Source organism: Oncorhynchus tshawytscha, unplaced genomic scaffold (assembly GCF_018296145.1).
Source record: "Oncorhynchus tshawytscha isolate Ot180627B unplaced genomic scaffold, Otsh_v2.0 Un_contig_3171_pilon_pilon, whole genome shotgun sequence".
NCBI lineage: Eukaryota > Metazoa > Chordata > Actinopteri > Salmoniformes > Salmonidae > Oncorhynchus > Oncorhynchus tshawytscha.
The window spans coordinates 8245-25135 of record NW_024609603.1 but is presented as its reverse complement, the minus strand read 5'-3'; the positions used below and the strand labels follow the sequence as shown (position 1 = coordinate 25135).

At 46.2% G+C, this 16891-nt stretch overlaps 1 protein-coding gene across 1 annotated transcript; it reads right to left on the bottom strand.

The window, feature by feature from the left end:
* Positions 1 to 9773: 9773 nt before the first annotated feature.
* Positions 9774 to 15161, bottom strand: LOC121845252 (transmembrane protein 26-like). Its single transcript, XM_042316174.1, has 2 exons — positions 15133 to 15161; positions 9774 to 10355 (listed from the first exon to the last, which is right to left on the bottom strand). The coding sequence occupies exons 1-2, from the start codon at positions 15158 to 15160 to the stop codon at positions 10093 to 10095; spliced, it is 291 nt and encodes a 96-aa protein (XP_042172108.1). The 5' UTR covers position 15161; the 3' UTR covers positions 9774 to 10092.
* Between the last annotated feature and the right edge of the window lie 1730 nt (positions 15162 to 16891).

The following is a 16891-nucleotide window of genomic DNA, read 5'->3' as shown; positions in this document are numbered from 1 at the left end:
CTGTAGAATGACTATTATAACTGTAACTTAACTCATGTGGCCTTGTTGTTTAGTGACCCATACCTCCTCCTGGAGGACAGATGATGTCATTGCTATTGTTATTTAGTGACCCATACCTCCTCCTGGAGGACAGATGATGTCATTACTATTGTTGTTTAGTGACCCAATACCTCCTCCTGGAGGACAGATGATGTCATTACTATTGTTGTTTAGTGACCCAATACCTCCTCCTGGAGGACAGATGATGTCATTACTATTGTTGTTTAGTGACCCAATACCTCCTCCTGGAGGACAGATGATGTCATTACTATATCCTCCTGGAGGACAGATGATGTCATTACTATTGTTGTTTAGTGACCCATACCTCCTCCTGGAGGACAGATGATGTCATTACTATTGTTGTTTAGTGACCCATACCTCCTCCTGGAGGACAGATGATGTCATTACTATTGTTGTTTAGTGACCCATACCTCCTCCTGGAGGACAGATGATGTCATTACTATTGTTGTTTAGTGACCCATACCTCCTGGAGGACAGATGTCATTACTATTGTTGTTTAGTGACCCAATACCTCCTCCTGGAGGACAGATGATGTTATTACTATTGTTGTTTAGTGACCCAATACCTCCTCCTGGAGGACAGATGATGTTATTACTATTGTTGTTTAGTGACCCAATACGTCCTCCTGGAGGACAGATGATATCATTACTTTTCCTTAAACAGTATAATGATTCTGTCCCACATCTACACTGAGTGGACAAAACATTAGGAACCTAAGATTCCCAATATGGAATTGCACCCCGTTTTTGCCCTCAGAACAGCCTCAAGTCATCATCGGGGCATGGACTCTAGAAGTTGATAAAAGCGTTCCACAGGGATGCTGGCCCATGTTGACTCCAATGCTTCCCACAGTTGTATCAAGTTGGCTGGATATCTTTTGGGTGGTTGACCATTCTTGATCCACACAGGAAAAAACAGCAGCATTGCTGCTCTTGACTCAAACTGGTGCATCTGGCACCTACTACCACATCCCGTTCAAAGGCACTTACATCTGTTGTCTTGCCCATTCACCCTCTGTGTATCCGTGTCTCAATTGTCTCAAGGCTTAAAACTCCTTATATAACCTGTCTCCTCCCTGATTGGAGTAGATTTAACATGTGACATCAATAAGGGATCATAGCGTTCACCTGGATTCACCTGGTCAGTCTGTCATGGAAAGAGCAGGTGTTCCCAATGTTTTGAAGACAAAGTGTACATGAGAGATCAGAATGGAATTTTATTTCCGTTTGATATATGACCATCTTGATTTCCCAACAGACATTCTGATAAGCAGATTTGTCATGGAATTCACCAATGCTTTATTTACAGAAGAAAGGCTACATTAATGTCAGATTGCAGGTAACTATCAACTCCACATCAAATAAAAACCCATTTCACATAAACAGAACTTAATATAGGATTGTGTAGAATGACTTCAACCCAGCTAATTATTCAGGAAGTGAAGAGTAAACGACTTCAACTGAAGCCAATCAGCTGTTAACATCTTGTTATAAACAAGGCTTTGAAGTCTGGTGATTTGTTCAGTCCTACATTCCATTATAGCTCCCATAACAGACCAGAGTTACAGAGACATTATAGCTCCCATAACAGACCAGAGTTACAGAGACATTATAGCTCCCATAACAGACCAGAGTTACAGAGACATTATAGCTCCCATAACAGACCAGAGTTAGAGACATTATAGCTCCCATAACAGACCAGAGTTACAGAGACATTATAGCTCCCATAACAGACCAGAGTTACAGAGACATTATAGCTCCCATAACAGACCAGAGTTACAGAGACATTATAGCTCCCATAACTGACCAGAGTTACAGAGACATTATAGCTCCCATAACTGACCAGAGTTAGAGACATTATAGCTCCCATAACTGACCAGAGTTAGAGAGACATTATAGCTCCCATAACTGACCAGAGTTAGAGACATTATAGCTCCCATAACTGACCAGAGTTAGAGAGACATTATAGCTCCCATAACAGACCAGAGTTAGAGACATTATAGCTCCCATAACAGACCAGATTTAGAGACATTATAGCTCCCATAACAGACCAGAGTTACAGAGACATTATAGCTCCCATAACAGACCAGAGTTACAGAGACATTATAGCTCCCATAACAGACCAGAGTTACAGAGACATTATAGCTCCCATAACAGACCAGAGTTAGAGACATTATAGCTCCCATAACTGACCACAGAGTTACAGAGACATTATTGCTCCCATAACAGACCAGAGTTAGAGACATTATAGCTCCCATAACAGACCAGAGTTACAGAGACATTATAGCTCCCATAACTGACCACAGAGTTAGAGAGACATTATAGCTCCCATAACAGACCAGAGTTACAGAGACATTATAGCTCCCATAACAGACCAGAGTTACAGAGACATTATAGCTCCCATAACTGACCAGAGTTACAGAGACATTATAGCTCCCATAACAGACCAGAGTTACAGAGACATTATAGCTCCCATAACAGACCAGAGTTACAGAGACATTATAGCTCCCATAACAGACCAGAGTTAGAGACATTATAGCTCCCATAACAGACCAGAGTTACAGAGACATTATAGCTCCCATAACAGACCAGAGTTACAGAGACATTATAGCTCCCATAACAGACCAGATTTAGAGACATTATAGCTCCCATAACAGACCAGAGTTACAGAGACATTATAGCTCCCATAACTGACCAGAGTTAGAGACATTATAGCTCCCATAACAGACCAGAGTTACAGAGACATTATAGCTCCCATAACAGACCAGAGTTACAGAGACATTATAGCTCCCATAACAGACCAGAGTTACAGAGACATTATAGCTCCCATAACAGACCAGAGTTACAGAGACATTATAGCTCCCATAACTGACCACAGAGTTACAGAGACATTATAGCTCCCATAACTGACCACAGAGTTACAGAGACATTATAGCTCCCATAACAGACCAGAGTTACAGAGACATTATAGCTCCCATAACAGACCAGAGTTACAGAGACATTATAGCTCCCATAACAGACCAGAGTTACAGAGACATTATAGCTCCCATAACAGACCAGAGTTACAGAGACATTATAGCTCCCATAACAGACCAGAGTTACAGAGACATTATAGCTCCCATAACAGACCAGAGTTACAGAGACATTATAGCTCCCATAACAGACCAGAGTTACAGAGACATTATAGCTCCCATAACAGACCAGAGTTACAGAGACATTATAGCTCCCATAACAGACCAGAGTTAGAGACATTATAGCTCCCATAACAGACCAGAGTTAGAGAGACATTATAGCTCCCATAACAGACCACAGAGTTAGAGACATTATAGCTCCCATAACAGACCACAGAGTTAGAGAGACATTATAGCTCCCATAACTGAGGACAGAGTTAGAGAGACATTATAGCTCCCATAACTGAGGACAGAGTTAGAGACATTATACAGTGCATTCCAAAAGTATTCAGACCCCCTAATACTGCAGAAATGTTTTGGTATCCCCTTCCCCAGATCTGTGCCTCGACACAATCCTTTCTCAGAGCTCTACGGACAATTCCTTCGACCTCATGGCTTGGTTTTTGCTCTGACTTGAACTGTCAACTGTGGGACCTTATATAAACAGGTGTGTGCCTTTCCAAATCATGTCCAATCAATTTCATTTACCACAGGTTCACTCTAATCAAGTTGTAGAAACATCTCAAGGATGATCAATGGAAACAGAATGCACCGGAGATCAATTTCAAGTCTCATAGCAAAGGGTCTGAATACTTATATAATTAAGGTATTTCTGTTTTTGCTTTGTCATTAGGGGGTATTGTGTAGATTGATGAGGAAAACGGGCTGTAACGTAACAAAAGGTGGAAAAGTCAAGGGGTCTGAATATTTTCTGAATGCACTGTATATTCCAAAATGTTATAACCACCCATATATAATCACCCTTCAGCTCCCTCAACCCCTCCCATCTATCTCTGACCACCATCCAGTCCCCCCTTCAGCTCCCTCAACCCCTCCCATCTATCTCTGACCACCATCCAGTCCCCCTTCAGCTCCCCTCAACCCCTCCCATCTATCTCTGACCACCATCCAGTCCCCCTTCAGCTCCCCTCAACCCCTCCCATCTATCTCTGACCACCATCCAGTCCCACCCTTCAGCTCCCCTCAACCCCTCCCATCTATCTCTGACCACCATCCAGTCCCACCCTTCAGCTCCCCTCAACCCCTCCCATCTATCTTTGACCACCATCCAGTCCCCCCTTCAGCTCCCCTCAACCCCTCCCATCTATCTCTGACCACCATCCAGTCCCACCCTTCAGCTCCCCTCAACCCCTCCCATCTATCTCTGACCACCATCCAGTCCCCCCCTTCAGCTCCCTCAACCCCTCCCATCTATCTCTGACCACCATCCAGTCCCCCCTTCAGCTCCCCTCAGACCCCTCCCATCTATCTCTGACCACCATCCAGTCCCACCCTTCAGCTCCCCTCAACCCCTCCCATCTATCTCTGACCACCATCCAGTCCCCCCTTCAGCTCCCCTCAACCCCTCCCATCTATCTCTGACCACCATCCAGTCCCACCCTTCAGCTCCCCATCAACCCCTCCCATCTATCTCTGACCACCATCCAGTCCCCCCTTCAGCTCCCCTCAACCCCTCCCATCTATCTCTGACCACCATTCCCCCTTCAGCTCCCCTCAACCCCTCCCATCTATCTCTGACCACCATCCAGTCCCCCTTCAGCTCCCCTCAACCCCTCCCATCTATCTCTGACCACCATCGTCCCACCCTTCAGCTCCCTCAACCCCTCCCATCTATCTCTGACCACCATCCAGTCCCACCCTTCAGCTCCCCTCAACCCCTCCCATCTATCTCTGACCACCATCGTCCCACCCTTCAGCTCCCCTCAGACCCCTCCCATCTATCTCTGACCACCATCCAGTCCCCCCTTCAGCTCCCCTCAACCCCTCCCATCTATCTCTGACCACCATCGTCCCACCCTTCAGCTCCCCTCAACCCCTCCCATCTATCTCTGACCACCATCCAGTCCCCCCTTCAGCTCCCCTCAACCCCTCCCATCTATCTCTGACCACCATCCAGTCCCACCCTTCAGCTCCCCTCAACCCCTCCCATCTATCTCTGACCACCATCCAGTCCCACCCTTCAGCTCCCCTCAACCCCTCCCATCTATCTTTGACCACCATCCAGTCCCCCCTTCAGCTCCCCTCAACCCCTCCCATCTATCTCTGACCACCATCCAGTCCCACCCTTCAGCTCCCCTCAACCCCTCCCACATTATACAGTCTATCTCTGACCACCATCCAGTCCCCCTTCAGCTCCCTCAACCCCTCCCATCTATCTCTGACCACCATCCAGTCCCCCCTTCAGCTCCCCTCAACCCCTCCCATCTATCTCTGACCACCATCCAGTCCCACCCTTCAGCTCCCCTCAACCCCTCCCATCTATCTCTGACCACCAGTCCCCCTTCATCCCCTCAACCCCTCCCATCTATCTCTTCAGTCCCACCCTTTTGCTCCCCTCAACCCCTCCCATCTATCTCTGACCACCATCCAGTCCCCCCTTCAGCTCCCCTCAACCCCTCCCATCTATCTCTGACCACCATCCAGTCCCCCCTTCAGCTCCCCTCAACCCCTCCCATCTATCTCTGACCACCATCCAGTCCCCCTTCAGCTCCCCTATCTATCTCTGACCACCATCGTCCCACCCTTCAGCTCCCCTCAACCCCTCCCATCTATCTCTGACCACCATCCAGTCCCACCCTTCAGCTCCCCTCAACCCCTCCCATCTATCTCTGACCACCATCGTCCCACCCTTCAGCTCCCCTCAACCCCTCCCATCTATCTCTGACCACCATCCAGTCCCCCCCCTTCAGCTCCCTCAGATCTATCTCTGACCACCATCCAGTCCCACCCTTCAGCTCCCCTCAACCCCTCCCATCTATCTCTGACCACCATCCAGTCCCACCCTTCAGCTCCCCTCAACCCCTCCCATCTATCTCTGACCACCATCGTCCCACCCTTCAGCTCCCCTCAACCCCTCCCATCTATCTCTGACCACCATCCAGTCCCACCCTTCAGCTCCCCTCAACCCCTCCCATCTATCTCTGACCACCATCACCCTTCAGCTCCCCTCAACCCCTCCCATCTATCTCTGACCACCATCCAGTCCCCCCTTCAGCTCCCCTCAACCCCTCCCATCTATCTCTGACCACCATCGTCCCACCCTTCAGCTCCCCTCAACCCCTCCCATCTATCTCTGACCACCATCCAGTCCCACCCTTCAGCTCCCCTCAACCCCTCCCATCTATCTCTGACCACCATCCAGTCCCACCCTTCAGCTCCCCTCAACCCCTCCCATCTATCTCTGACCACCATCCAGTCCCCCCTTCAGCTCCCCTCAACCCCTCCCATCTATCTCTGACCACCATCCAGTCCCCCCTTCAGCTCCCCTCAACCCCTCCCATCTATCTCTGACCACCATCCAGTCCCCCCTTCAGCTCCCCTCAACCCCTCCCATCTATCTCTGACCACCATCCAGTCCCACCCTTCAGCTCCCCTCAACCCCTCCCATCTATCTCTGACCACCATCCAGTCCCCCCTTCAGCTCCCCTCAACCCCTCCCATCTATCTCTGACCACCATCCAGTCCCACCCTTCAGCTCCCCTCAACCCCTCCCATCTATCTCTGACCACCATCCAGTCCCACCCTTCAGCTCCCCTCAACCCCTCCCATCTATCTCTGACCACCATCCAGTCCCCCCCTTCAGCTCCCCTCAACCCCTCCCATCTATTTCTGAACAACATCCATTTCGTTTATATTTGTCATATTGTTTTTCTCCACTGTGCTGTGATGTTTCACACAAGTTCTGAAACGTTCTATTCTCATAGTTTCTACAGATTGTAAATGAAAGATAAAATATTTGTACAGTACTTGATTGAACTGCTAAGGCAACGCTTGGCCATACATTAAACTGTTGAATAAAATAAAGATGCAGCATAATAAAACGACATGGAATTACATTCTTCTGTTATGAGCGTTGCTATTATCTAGCTATACTGACTACTGATTAAAACCATTCACTGACATTCCCCACACAGGCTGTACAAATCATTTGCTTACCACCCCAATAGATCCACAGACGATGCAATCGCCATCACTCTGCCTTATCCCATCTGGACAAGAGGAATACCTCTTAACAATGCTGTTCATTGACTATAGGTCAGCATTCAACACCACAGTACACTCCAAGCTCATCATTAAACTCGAGGCACTGGGTCTGAGCCCCGCCCTGTGCAATTGGGTCCTGGACTTCCTGACGGGCCACCCCTAGGTGGTGAAGGTAGGTAACAACACCTCCACTTCACTGAACCTCAACACTGGGGCCCCACAGGGGGACGAGACAGCCTACAGGGAGGAGGTGAGGGCTCTGGGAGTGTGGTGCCAGGAAAATAACCTTTCACTCAACGTCAACAAAACAAAGGAGATGATTGTGGAAACAGCAGGGAGCCCCCCCCCTATCCACATCTACAGGACCGCAGTGGAGAAGGTGGAAAGCTTCAAGTTCCTAGGCATCACATCACTGACAAAATGAAATGTTCCACCCACACAGTGTGGTGAAGGTGCAACAGCTTAGCACCTAAAACCCTCAGAAACTTTTACAGATACACAATTGAGAGCATCCTGTCGGGCTGTATCACCGCTTGGTACAGAAACTGCACCTCCCACAACCGTAGGGCTCTCCAGAGTGTAGTGAGGTCTGCACAACGCATCACCGGGGACAAACTACCTGCCCTCCAGGACACCTACACCACCAGATGTCACAGGAAGGACAAAAATATCAAGGACAACAACCACCCGAGCCACTGCCTGTTCACCCCGCTATCAACCAGAAGGCGAGGTCAGTACAGGTGCATCAAAGCAGGGACCGAGAGACTGAAAAACACCTATCTCAAGGCCATCAGACTGTTGAACAGCCATCACTAGCACGGAGAGGCTGCTGCCTACACAGACTCGAAATCATTGGGCAATTTAATAAATGGATCACTAGTCACTTTAATAATGTTTACATATCTTGCATTACTCATCTACACACTCTTAGTCTATGCCGCTCTGACATTACTCATCCATATATTTCTATATTCCAATCCTTTACTTAGATTTGTGTGTATATGTTGTGAAATTGTTAGATATTACTGCACTGTAAGGGTTTTGACTTGAGGTTATTGTTTATAGGGGTGCCAGGTAGGTTGTGCCTACCAGAGAAAACATTGGTTTCTCCTTTTGGTTTGGGAGGGAATGAGTCCCATCTGGTCCGTCAAGTCTACACCAATACAAAAGGACTTATATGTAAAAGTCAGGATGGAAATAAACTTTTCATAAACCCTTAAAACATTGGAAAGAACTTCAAAAACTATATTATTTTGCGTGGGTTGTATTACCAACAAATGATCACACACACATAACAATATAACACAATGAGTTCTGGTTCCTCCAGAAATGTCCTGTATCTCGGGCCTAAAAGAGTCCAGGCCGGTAAAGGACTGTTAAAAATCCAGACAGACACCTCTGTTGTCAGCCCTCTACCACCCTAACCCACAGATATTAATCAGTTCAGACAGACACCTTTGCTGTCAGCCCTCTACCACCCTAACCCAGAGATATGTATCAGTTCAGACAGACACCTCTGCTGTCAGCCCTCTACCACCCTAACCCAGAGATATTTATCAGTTCAGACAGACACCTCTGCTGTCATCCCTCTACCACCCTAACCCACAGATATTTATCAGTTCAGACAGACACCTCTGCTGTCAGCCCTCTACCACCCTAACCCACAGATATTTATCAGTTCAGACAGACACCTCTGCTGTCAGCCATCTATCCACCCTAACCCACAGATATTAATCAGTTCAGACAGACACCTTTGCTGTCAGCCCTCTACCACCCTAACCCAGAGATATTTATCAGTTCAGACAGACACCTCTGCTGTCAGCCCTCTACCACCCTAACCCACAGATATTTATCAGTTCAGACAGACACCTCTGCTGTCAGCCCTCTACCACCCTAACCCACAGATATTAATCAGTTCAGACAGACACCTCTGCTGTCAGCCCTCTACCACCCTAACCCAGAGATATGTATCAGTTCAGACAGACACCTCTGCTGTCAGCCCTCTACCACCCTAACCCAGAGATATTTATCAGTTCAGACAGACACCTCTGCTGTCAGCCCTCTATCCACCCTAACCCACAGATATTTATCAGTTCAGACAGACACCTCTGCTGTCAGCCCTCTACCACCCTAACCCAGAGATATGTATCAGTTCAGACAGACACCTCTGCTGTCAGCCCTCTACCACCCTAACCCAGAGATATTTATCAGTTCAGACAGACACCTCTGCTGTCTGCAGATGTCAGCCCTCTGTCACCACCACCCTAACCCACAGATATTTATCAGTTCAGACAGACACCTCTGCTGTCAGCCCTCTACCACCCTAACCCACAGATATTATCAGTTCAGACAGACACCTCTGCTGTCAGCCCTCTACCACCCTAACCCAGAGATATTTATCAGTTCAGACAGACACCTCTGCTGTCAGCCCTCTACCACCCTAACCCACAGATATTAATCAGTTCAGACAGACACCTCTGCTGTCAGCCCTCTACCACACTAACCCACAGATATGTATCAGTTCGCAGGAGAGCAAAAACAGTGTTTCCAACGGCCCAGTTTAATCATAAAAACCACCGGAAAACAGAACAATCAATAAATGGTACAAAAACCCGTCGCACACCGGCATAACGTGCACAAGCACTTACAAACATAATTCCGGACAAGGACATGGGGTTAAATAAACAACATGTAATGAATGGAATTGGAACCAGGTGTGTGGAAAGACAAGACAAAAAACAAATGGAAAATGAAAGGTGGATCGGCGATGGCTAGAAGACCGGTGACGTCGACCGCCGAACGTCGCCCGAACAAGGAGAGGGACCGACTTCGGAGGAAGTTGTGACAATAACCCCAGATCAACCTGAAGCCTTGTAGTCGCAATAGATGGCAAACAGACGGTAGAAGTTCAGAATGACCACCAGGAAGTTCTTGATGGCGAAGAAGATGAGCATCTGGTGTATGACGTGGAAGTAGAGGATGAGGGTGAGGCGGACCACCAGGAAGGGTCCGTCCTGGACGAAGAGGCTCTCCACCATGCTCCAGATATCTGTCCTTAGTCTGGCCAGCAGAGACACACCCTGGTCCCCCTCTGAATATTCATCAGGTCTGGAGGTAGACACTGGGGAGAGAAGAGACATTGGTCAGCTGGTCATGTGGGATAAGTTAGTGACATTGAAATCCAGAATCTGCGTCTAAATATCGCCACATACATACATACTGACTGAATAAAATAAATATAAATATATTTGCAGTGGGGTCCCAAGAAATTCTGGTGGAAAATATTGTCATTACCATAATTCCCTGTATAACAGTACAATAACATTATGGTTACCATAAATCCCTGTATAACAGAGCAAGCAGAAATTTGTATTCTGTAAGCACAAACTCAAAAAAGTTCTGGAGAATAAGAGCACCTCTTCCTAGCTGCCCACTGCACTGAGGCTAGGAAACACTGTTACCACCGATAAATCCACAATAATTGAGAATTTCAATAAGCATTTTTCTACGGCTGGCCATGCTTTCCCCCTGGCTACCCCTACCCTGGTCAACTGCCCGGCACCCTCCACACACCCCATTTCTCCTTCACCCAAATCCAGATAGCTGATGTTCTGAAAGAGCTGCAAAATCTGGACCCCTACAAATCAGCCGGGCTAGACAATCTGGACCCCCTCTTTCTAAAATTATCTACTGAAATTGTTGCAACCCCTATTACTATCCTGTTCAACCTCTCTTTCGTATCGTCTGAGATTCCCAAAGATTGGAAAACCTCCGTGGTCATCCTCCTCTTCAAAAGGGGGAGACACTCTAGACACAAACTGCTACTGACCTATATCTATTCTACCCTGCCTTTCTAAGGTCTTTGAAAGCCAAGTTAACAAACAGATTACTGACCATTTCGAATCTCACTGTACCTTCTCCACTATGCAATCTGGTTTCAGAGCTGGTCATGGGTGCACCTCAGCCAAGCTCAAGGTCCTAAACGACATCATAACCGCCATCGATAAGAGACATTACTGTGCAGCCGTATTCATCGACCTGGCCAAGGCTTTCGACTCATTTACAAAATAGCCTCCAATACTCTACTCAACAAATTGGATGCAGTCTATCACAGTGCCATCCGTTTTGTCACCAAAGCCCCATATACTACCCACCACTGCGACCTGTATGCTCTCGTTGGCTGGCCCTCACTACATACTCATCGCCAAACCCACTGGCTCCAGGTCATCTACAAGTCTCTGCTAGCTAAAACCCCGCCTTATCTCAGCTCACTGGTCACCATAGCAGCACCCACCCATAGCACGTGCTCCAGCAGGTATATCTCACTGGTCACTCCCAAAGCCAATTCTTTCTTTGGCCGCCTCTCCTTCCAGTTCTCTGCTGCCAATGACTGGAACAAACTGCAAAAACCTCTGAAGCTGGAGACTCTTACCTGCCTCACTAACTTTAAGCGCCAGCTGTCAGAGCAGCTCACAGTTCCCTGCACCTGTACGTAGCTCATCTGTAAATAGCCCATCCAATCTACCTCATCCCCATTCTGTATTTATTTATTTATCTTTCTCCTTTTCACCCCATTATCTCTACTTGCACATTCATCTTCTGCACATCCTACCATTCCAGTGTTTAATTGCTATATTGTAATTACTTCGCCACCATGGCCTATTTATTGCCTTACCTCTCTAATCTTACCTCATTTGCACATGCTGTATATAGATTTGTGTACTGTATTATTGACTGTATGTTTGTTTATTCCATGTGTAACTCTGTGTTGTTGTTTGTGTCGAACTGCTTTGCTTTATCTTGGCCAGGTTGCAGTTGCAAATGAGAACTTGTTCTCAACTACCTGGTTAAATAAAGGTGAAATAAACATGTTCAAAAAAATAACATCATGGTTACTGTAATCACCTGTATAACAGAGCAATAACATTATGGTTACCATAATTCACCATAAACATGGTGAAGCCCCAAAATTGCCCTCGCTAGAAGCATGTGTTTCAGACATAAGGAAGTGGATGGCTGCAAACATTCGACTTTTAAACTCGGACAAAACAGAGATTGTCCAGTTTCAACTGTTCTGCCTTATTATCTAGGTCCCAAGAAACCAAAGAGATCTTCTGTTGAATCTGAGTTTTAATCTTAATGGTTGTACAGTCGTCTCTGTAAATAAAACTGTGAAGGACCTCGGCATTACTCATTTGGACCCTGATCTCTCTTTTAGAAGAACATAACATTATGGTTACCGATTTCATAGGACAGCTTATTTTAATTCCATCTACAATAACATTGCAAAAATCAGAAACTTTCTGTCCAAAAATGATGCAGAAAAATTAATCCATGCTTTTGTCACTTCTAGGTTAGACTACTGCAATGCTCTACTTTCCGGCTACCCGGATAAAGCACTAAATAAACTGCTAGAATCCTGACTAGAACCCAAAAAATTGATCATATTACTCCAGTGCTAGCCTCCCTACACTGGCTTCCTGTCAAAGCAAGGGCTGATTTCAAGGTTTTACTGCTAACCTACAAAGCATTACATGGGCTTGCTCCTAACCATCTCTCTGATTTGGTCCTGCCGTACATACCTACACGTACGCTACGGGCACAAGACGCAGGCCTCCTAATCGTCCCTAGAATTTCTAAGCAAACAGCTGGAGGCAGGGCTTTCTCCTATAGAGCTCAATTTTTATGGAATGGTCTGCCTACCCATGTAAGAGACGCAAACTCGGTCTCAACCTTTAAGTCTTTACTGAAGACTCATCTCTTCAGTGGGTCATATGATTGAGTGTAGTCTGGCCCAGGAGTGGGAAGGTGAATGGAAAGGCTCTGGAGCAACGAACCGCCTTTGCTGTCTCTGCCTGGCCGGTTCCCCTCTTTCCACTGGGATTCTCTGCCTCTAACCCTATTACATGGGCTGAGTCACTGGCTTACTGGGGCTCTTTCATACCGTCCCTGGGAGGGAGCAATCACTTGAGTGGGTTGAGTCACTGATGTGATCTTCCTGTCTGGGTTGGCGCCCCCATTCTGCCGTGGCAGAGATCTTTGTGGGCTATACTCGGCCTTGTCTCAGGATGGTAAGTTGGTGGTTGAAGATATCCCTCTAGTGGGGTGGGGCTGTGCTTTGGCAAAGTGGGTGGGGTTATATCCTTCCTGTTTGGCCCTGTCATGTCCTCAGATGGGGCCACAGTGTCTCCTGACCCCTCCTGTCTCAGCCTCAGTATTTATGCTGCAGTAGTTTATGTGTCAGGGCTAACAGTTTGTTATATCTGGAGTACTTCTCCTGTCCTATTCAGTCCTGTGTTACCGAATTTAAGTGTGCTCTCTAATTCTCTTTCTCTCTTTCTTTCTCCTCTCGGAGGACCTGAGCCCTAGGACCATGCCTCAGGACTACCTGACATGAACTCCTTGCTGTCCCCAGTCCACCTGGCCGTGCTGTTACTCCAGTTTCAACTGTTCTGCCTTATTATTGGACCAGCTGGTCATTTATGAACATTTGAACATCTTGGCCATGTTCTGTTATAATCTCCACCCGGCACAGCCAGAAGAGGACTGGCCACCCCACATAGCCTGGTTCCTCTCTAGGGTTTCTTCCTAGGTTTTGGCCTTTCTAGGGAGTTTTTCCTAGCCACCGTGCTTCTACACCTGCATTGCTTGCTGTTTGGGGTTTTAGGCTGGGTTTCTGTACAGCACTTTGAGATATCAGCTGATGTACGAAGGGCTATATAAATACATTTGATTTGATTTGATTTGGATAATTCCCTGTATAACAGAGCAATAACATTATGGTTACCGTAATTCCCTGTATAACAGAGCAATAACATTATGGTTACTGTAATTCCCTGTATAACAGAGCAATAACATTATGGTTACCGTAATTCCCTGTATAACAGAGCAATAACATTATGGTTCCCATAATTCCCTGTATAACAGTACAATAACATTATGGTTACCGTAATTCCCTGTATAACAGAGCAATAACATTATGGTTACCGTAATTCCCTGTATGACACACCAATAACATTATGGTTCCCATAATTCCCTGTATAACAGTACAATAACATTATGGTTACTGTAATTCCCTGTATAACAGAGCAATAACATTATGGTTACCGTAATTCCCTGTATAACAGAGCAATAACATTATGGTTACCATAATTCCCTGTATAACAGTACAATAACATTATGGTTACTGTAATTCCCTGTATAACAGAGCAATAACATTATGGTTACCGTAATTCCCTGTATAACAGTGCAATAACATTATGGTTACCATAATTCCCTGTATAACAGTACAATAACATTATGGTTACCGTAATTCCCTGTAGAACAGAGCAATAACATTATGGTTACCGTAATTCCCTGTATGACACAGCAATAACATTATGGTTACCGTAATTCCCTGTATAACAGAGCAATAACATTATGGTTACTGTAATTCCCTGTATAACAGAGCAATAACATTATGGTTACCGTAATTCCCTGTATGACACAGCAATAACATTATGGTTCCCATAATTCCCTGTATAACAGTACAATAACATTATGGTTACCGTAATTCCCTGTATAACAGTGCAATAACATTATGGTTACCATAATTCCCTGTATAACAGTACAATAACATTATGGTTACCGTAATTCCCTGTAGAACAGAGCAATAACATTATGGTTACCATAATTCCCTGTATAACAGTACAATAACATTATGGTTACTGTAATTCCCTGTATAACAGAGCAATAACATTATGGTTACCGTAATTCCCTGTATAACAGTGCAATAACATTATGGTTACCATAATTCCCTGTATAACAGTACAATAACATTATGGTTACCGTAATTCCCTGTATAACAGTGCAATAACATGATGGTTACAGTCTGTTTCTGCCAGGAATTGTCACAGTACCTGACAGGTGGAGAGGAAACTGGAACATACTCCAGTCGTTCTGACTCTGATGGAATTGCTGGGACTGCTGTCCTGGGTCCAGTCTGGTTTAACACTGTTAAGGGTGTGAAGCTGGAAACATCCACATGTATGTTTCCTGGGTCCAGTCTGTTTCTGTTCCTAATGGAATTGTCATGGTACTGGGTCCAGTCTGTTTCTGTTCCTAATGGAATTGTCATGGTACTGTGCCTGGGTCCAGTCTGTTTCTGTTCCTTAGCCTGGGTCCAGTCTGTTTCTGTTCCTAATGGAATTGTCATGGTACTGTAGCCTGGGTCCAGTCTGTTTCTGTTCCTAATGGAATTGTCATGGTACTGTAGCCTGGGTCCAGTCTGTTTCTGTTCCTAATGGAATTGTCATGGTACTGTAGCCTGGGTCCAGTCTGTTTCTGTTCCTAATGGAATTGTCATGGTACTGTAGCCTGGGTCCAGTCTGTTTCTGTTCCTAATGGAATTGTCATGGTACTGTAGCCTGGGTCCAGTCTGTTTCTGTTCCTAATGGAATTGTCATGGTACTGTAGCCTGGGTCCAGTCTGTTTCTGTTCCTAATGGAATTGTCATGGTACTGTAGCCTGGGTCCAGTCTGTTTCTGTTCCTAATGGAATTGTCATGGTACTGTAGCCTGGGTCCAGTCTGTTTCTGTTCCTAATGGAATTGTCATGGTACTGTAGCCTGGGTCCAGTCTGTTTCTGTTCCTAATGGAATTGTCATGGTACTGTAGCCTGGGTCCAGTCTGTTTCTGTTCCTAATGGAATTGTCATGGTACTGTAGCCTGGGTCCAGTCTGTTTCTGTTCCTATGGAATTGTCATGGTACTGTAGCCTGGGTCCAGTCTGTTTCTGTTCCTAATGGAATTGTCATGGTACTGTAGCCTGGGTCCAGTCTGTTTCTGTTCCTAATGGAATTGTCATGGTACTGTAGCCTGGGTCCAGTCTGTTTCTGTTCCTAATGGAATTGTCATGGTACTGTAGCCTGGGTCCAGTCTGTTTCTGTTCCTATGGAATTGTCATGGTACTGTAGCCTGGGTCCAGTCTGTTTCTGTTCCTAATGGAATTGTCATGGTACTGTAGCCTGGGTCCAGTCTGTTTCTGTTCCTAATGGAATTGTCATGGTACTGTAGCCTGGGTCCAGTCTGTTTCTGTTCCTAATGGAATTGTCATGGTACTGTAGCCTGGGTCCAGTCTGTTTCTGTTCCTAATGGAATTGTCATGGTACTGTAGCCTGGGTCCAGTCTGTTTCTGTTCCTAATGGAATTGTCATGGTACTGTAGCCTGGGTCCAGTCTGTTTCTGTTCCTAATGGAATTGTCATGGTACTGTAGCCTGGGTCCAGTCTGTTTCTGTTCCTAATGGAATTGTCATGGTACTGTAGCCTGGGTCCAGTCTGTTTCTGTTCCTAATGGAATTGTCATGGTACTGTAGCCTGGGTCCAGTCTGTTTCTGTTCCTATGGAATTGTCATGGTACTGTAGCCTGGGTCCAGTCTGTTTCTGTTCCTAATGGAATTGTCATGGTACTGTAGCCTGGGTCCAGTCTGTTTCTGTTCCTAATGGAATTGTCATGGTACTGTAGCCTGGGTCCAGTCTGTTTCTGTTCCTAATGGAATTGTCATGGTACTGTAGCCTGGGTCCAGTCTGTTTCTGTTCCTAATGGAATTGTCATGGTACTGTAGCCTGGGTCCAGTCTGTTTCTGTTCCTAATGGAATTGTCATGGTACTGTAGCCTGGG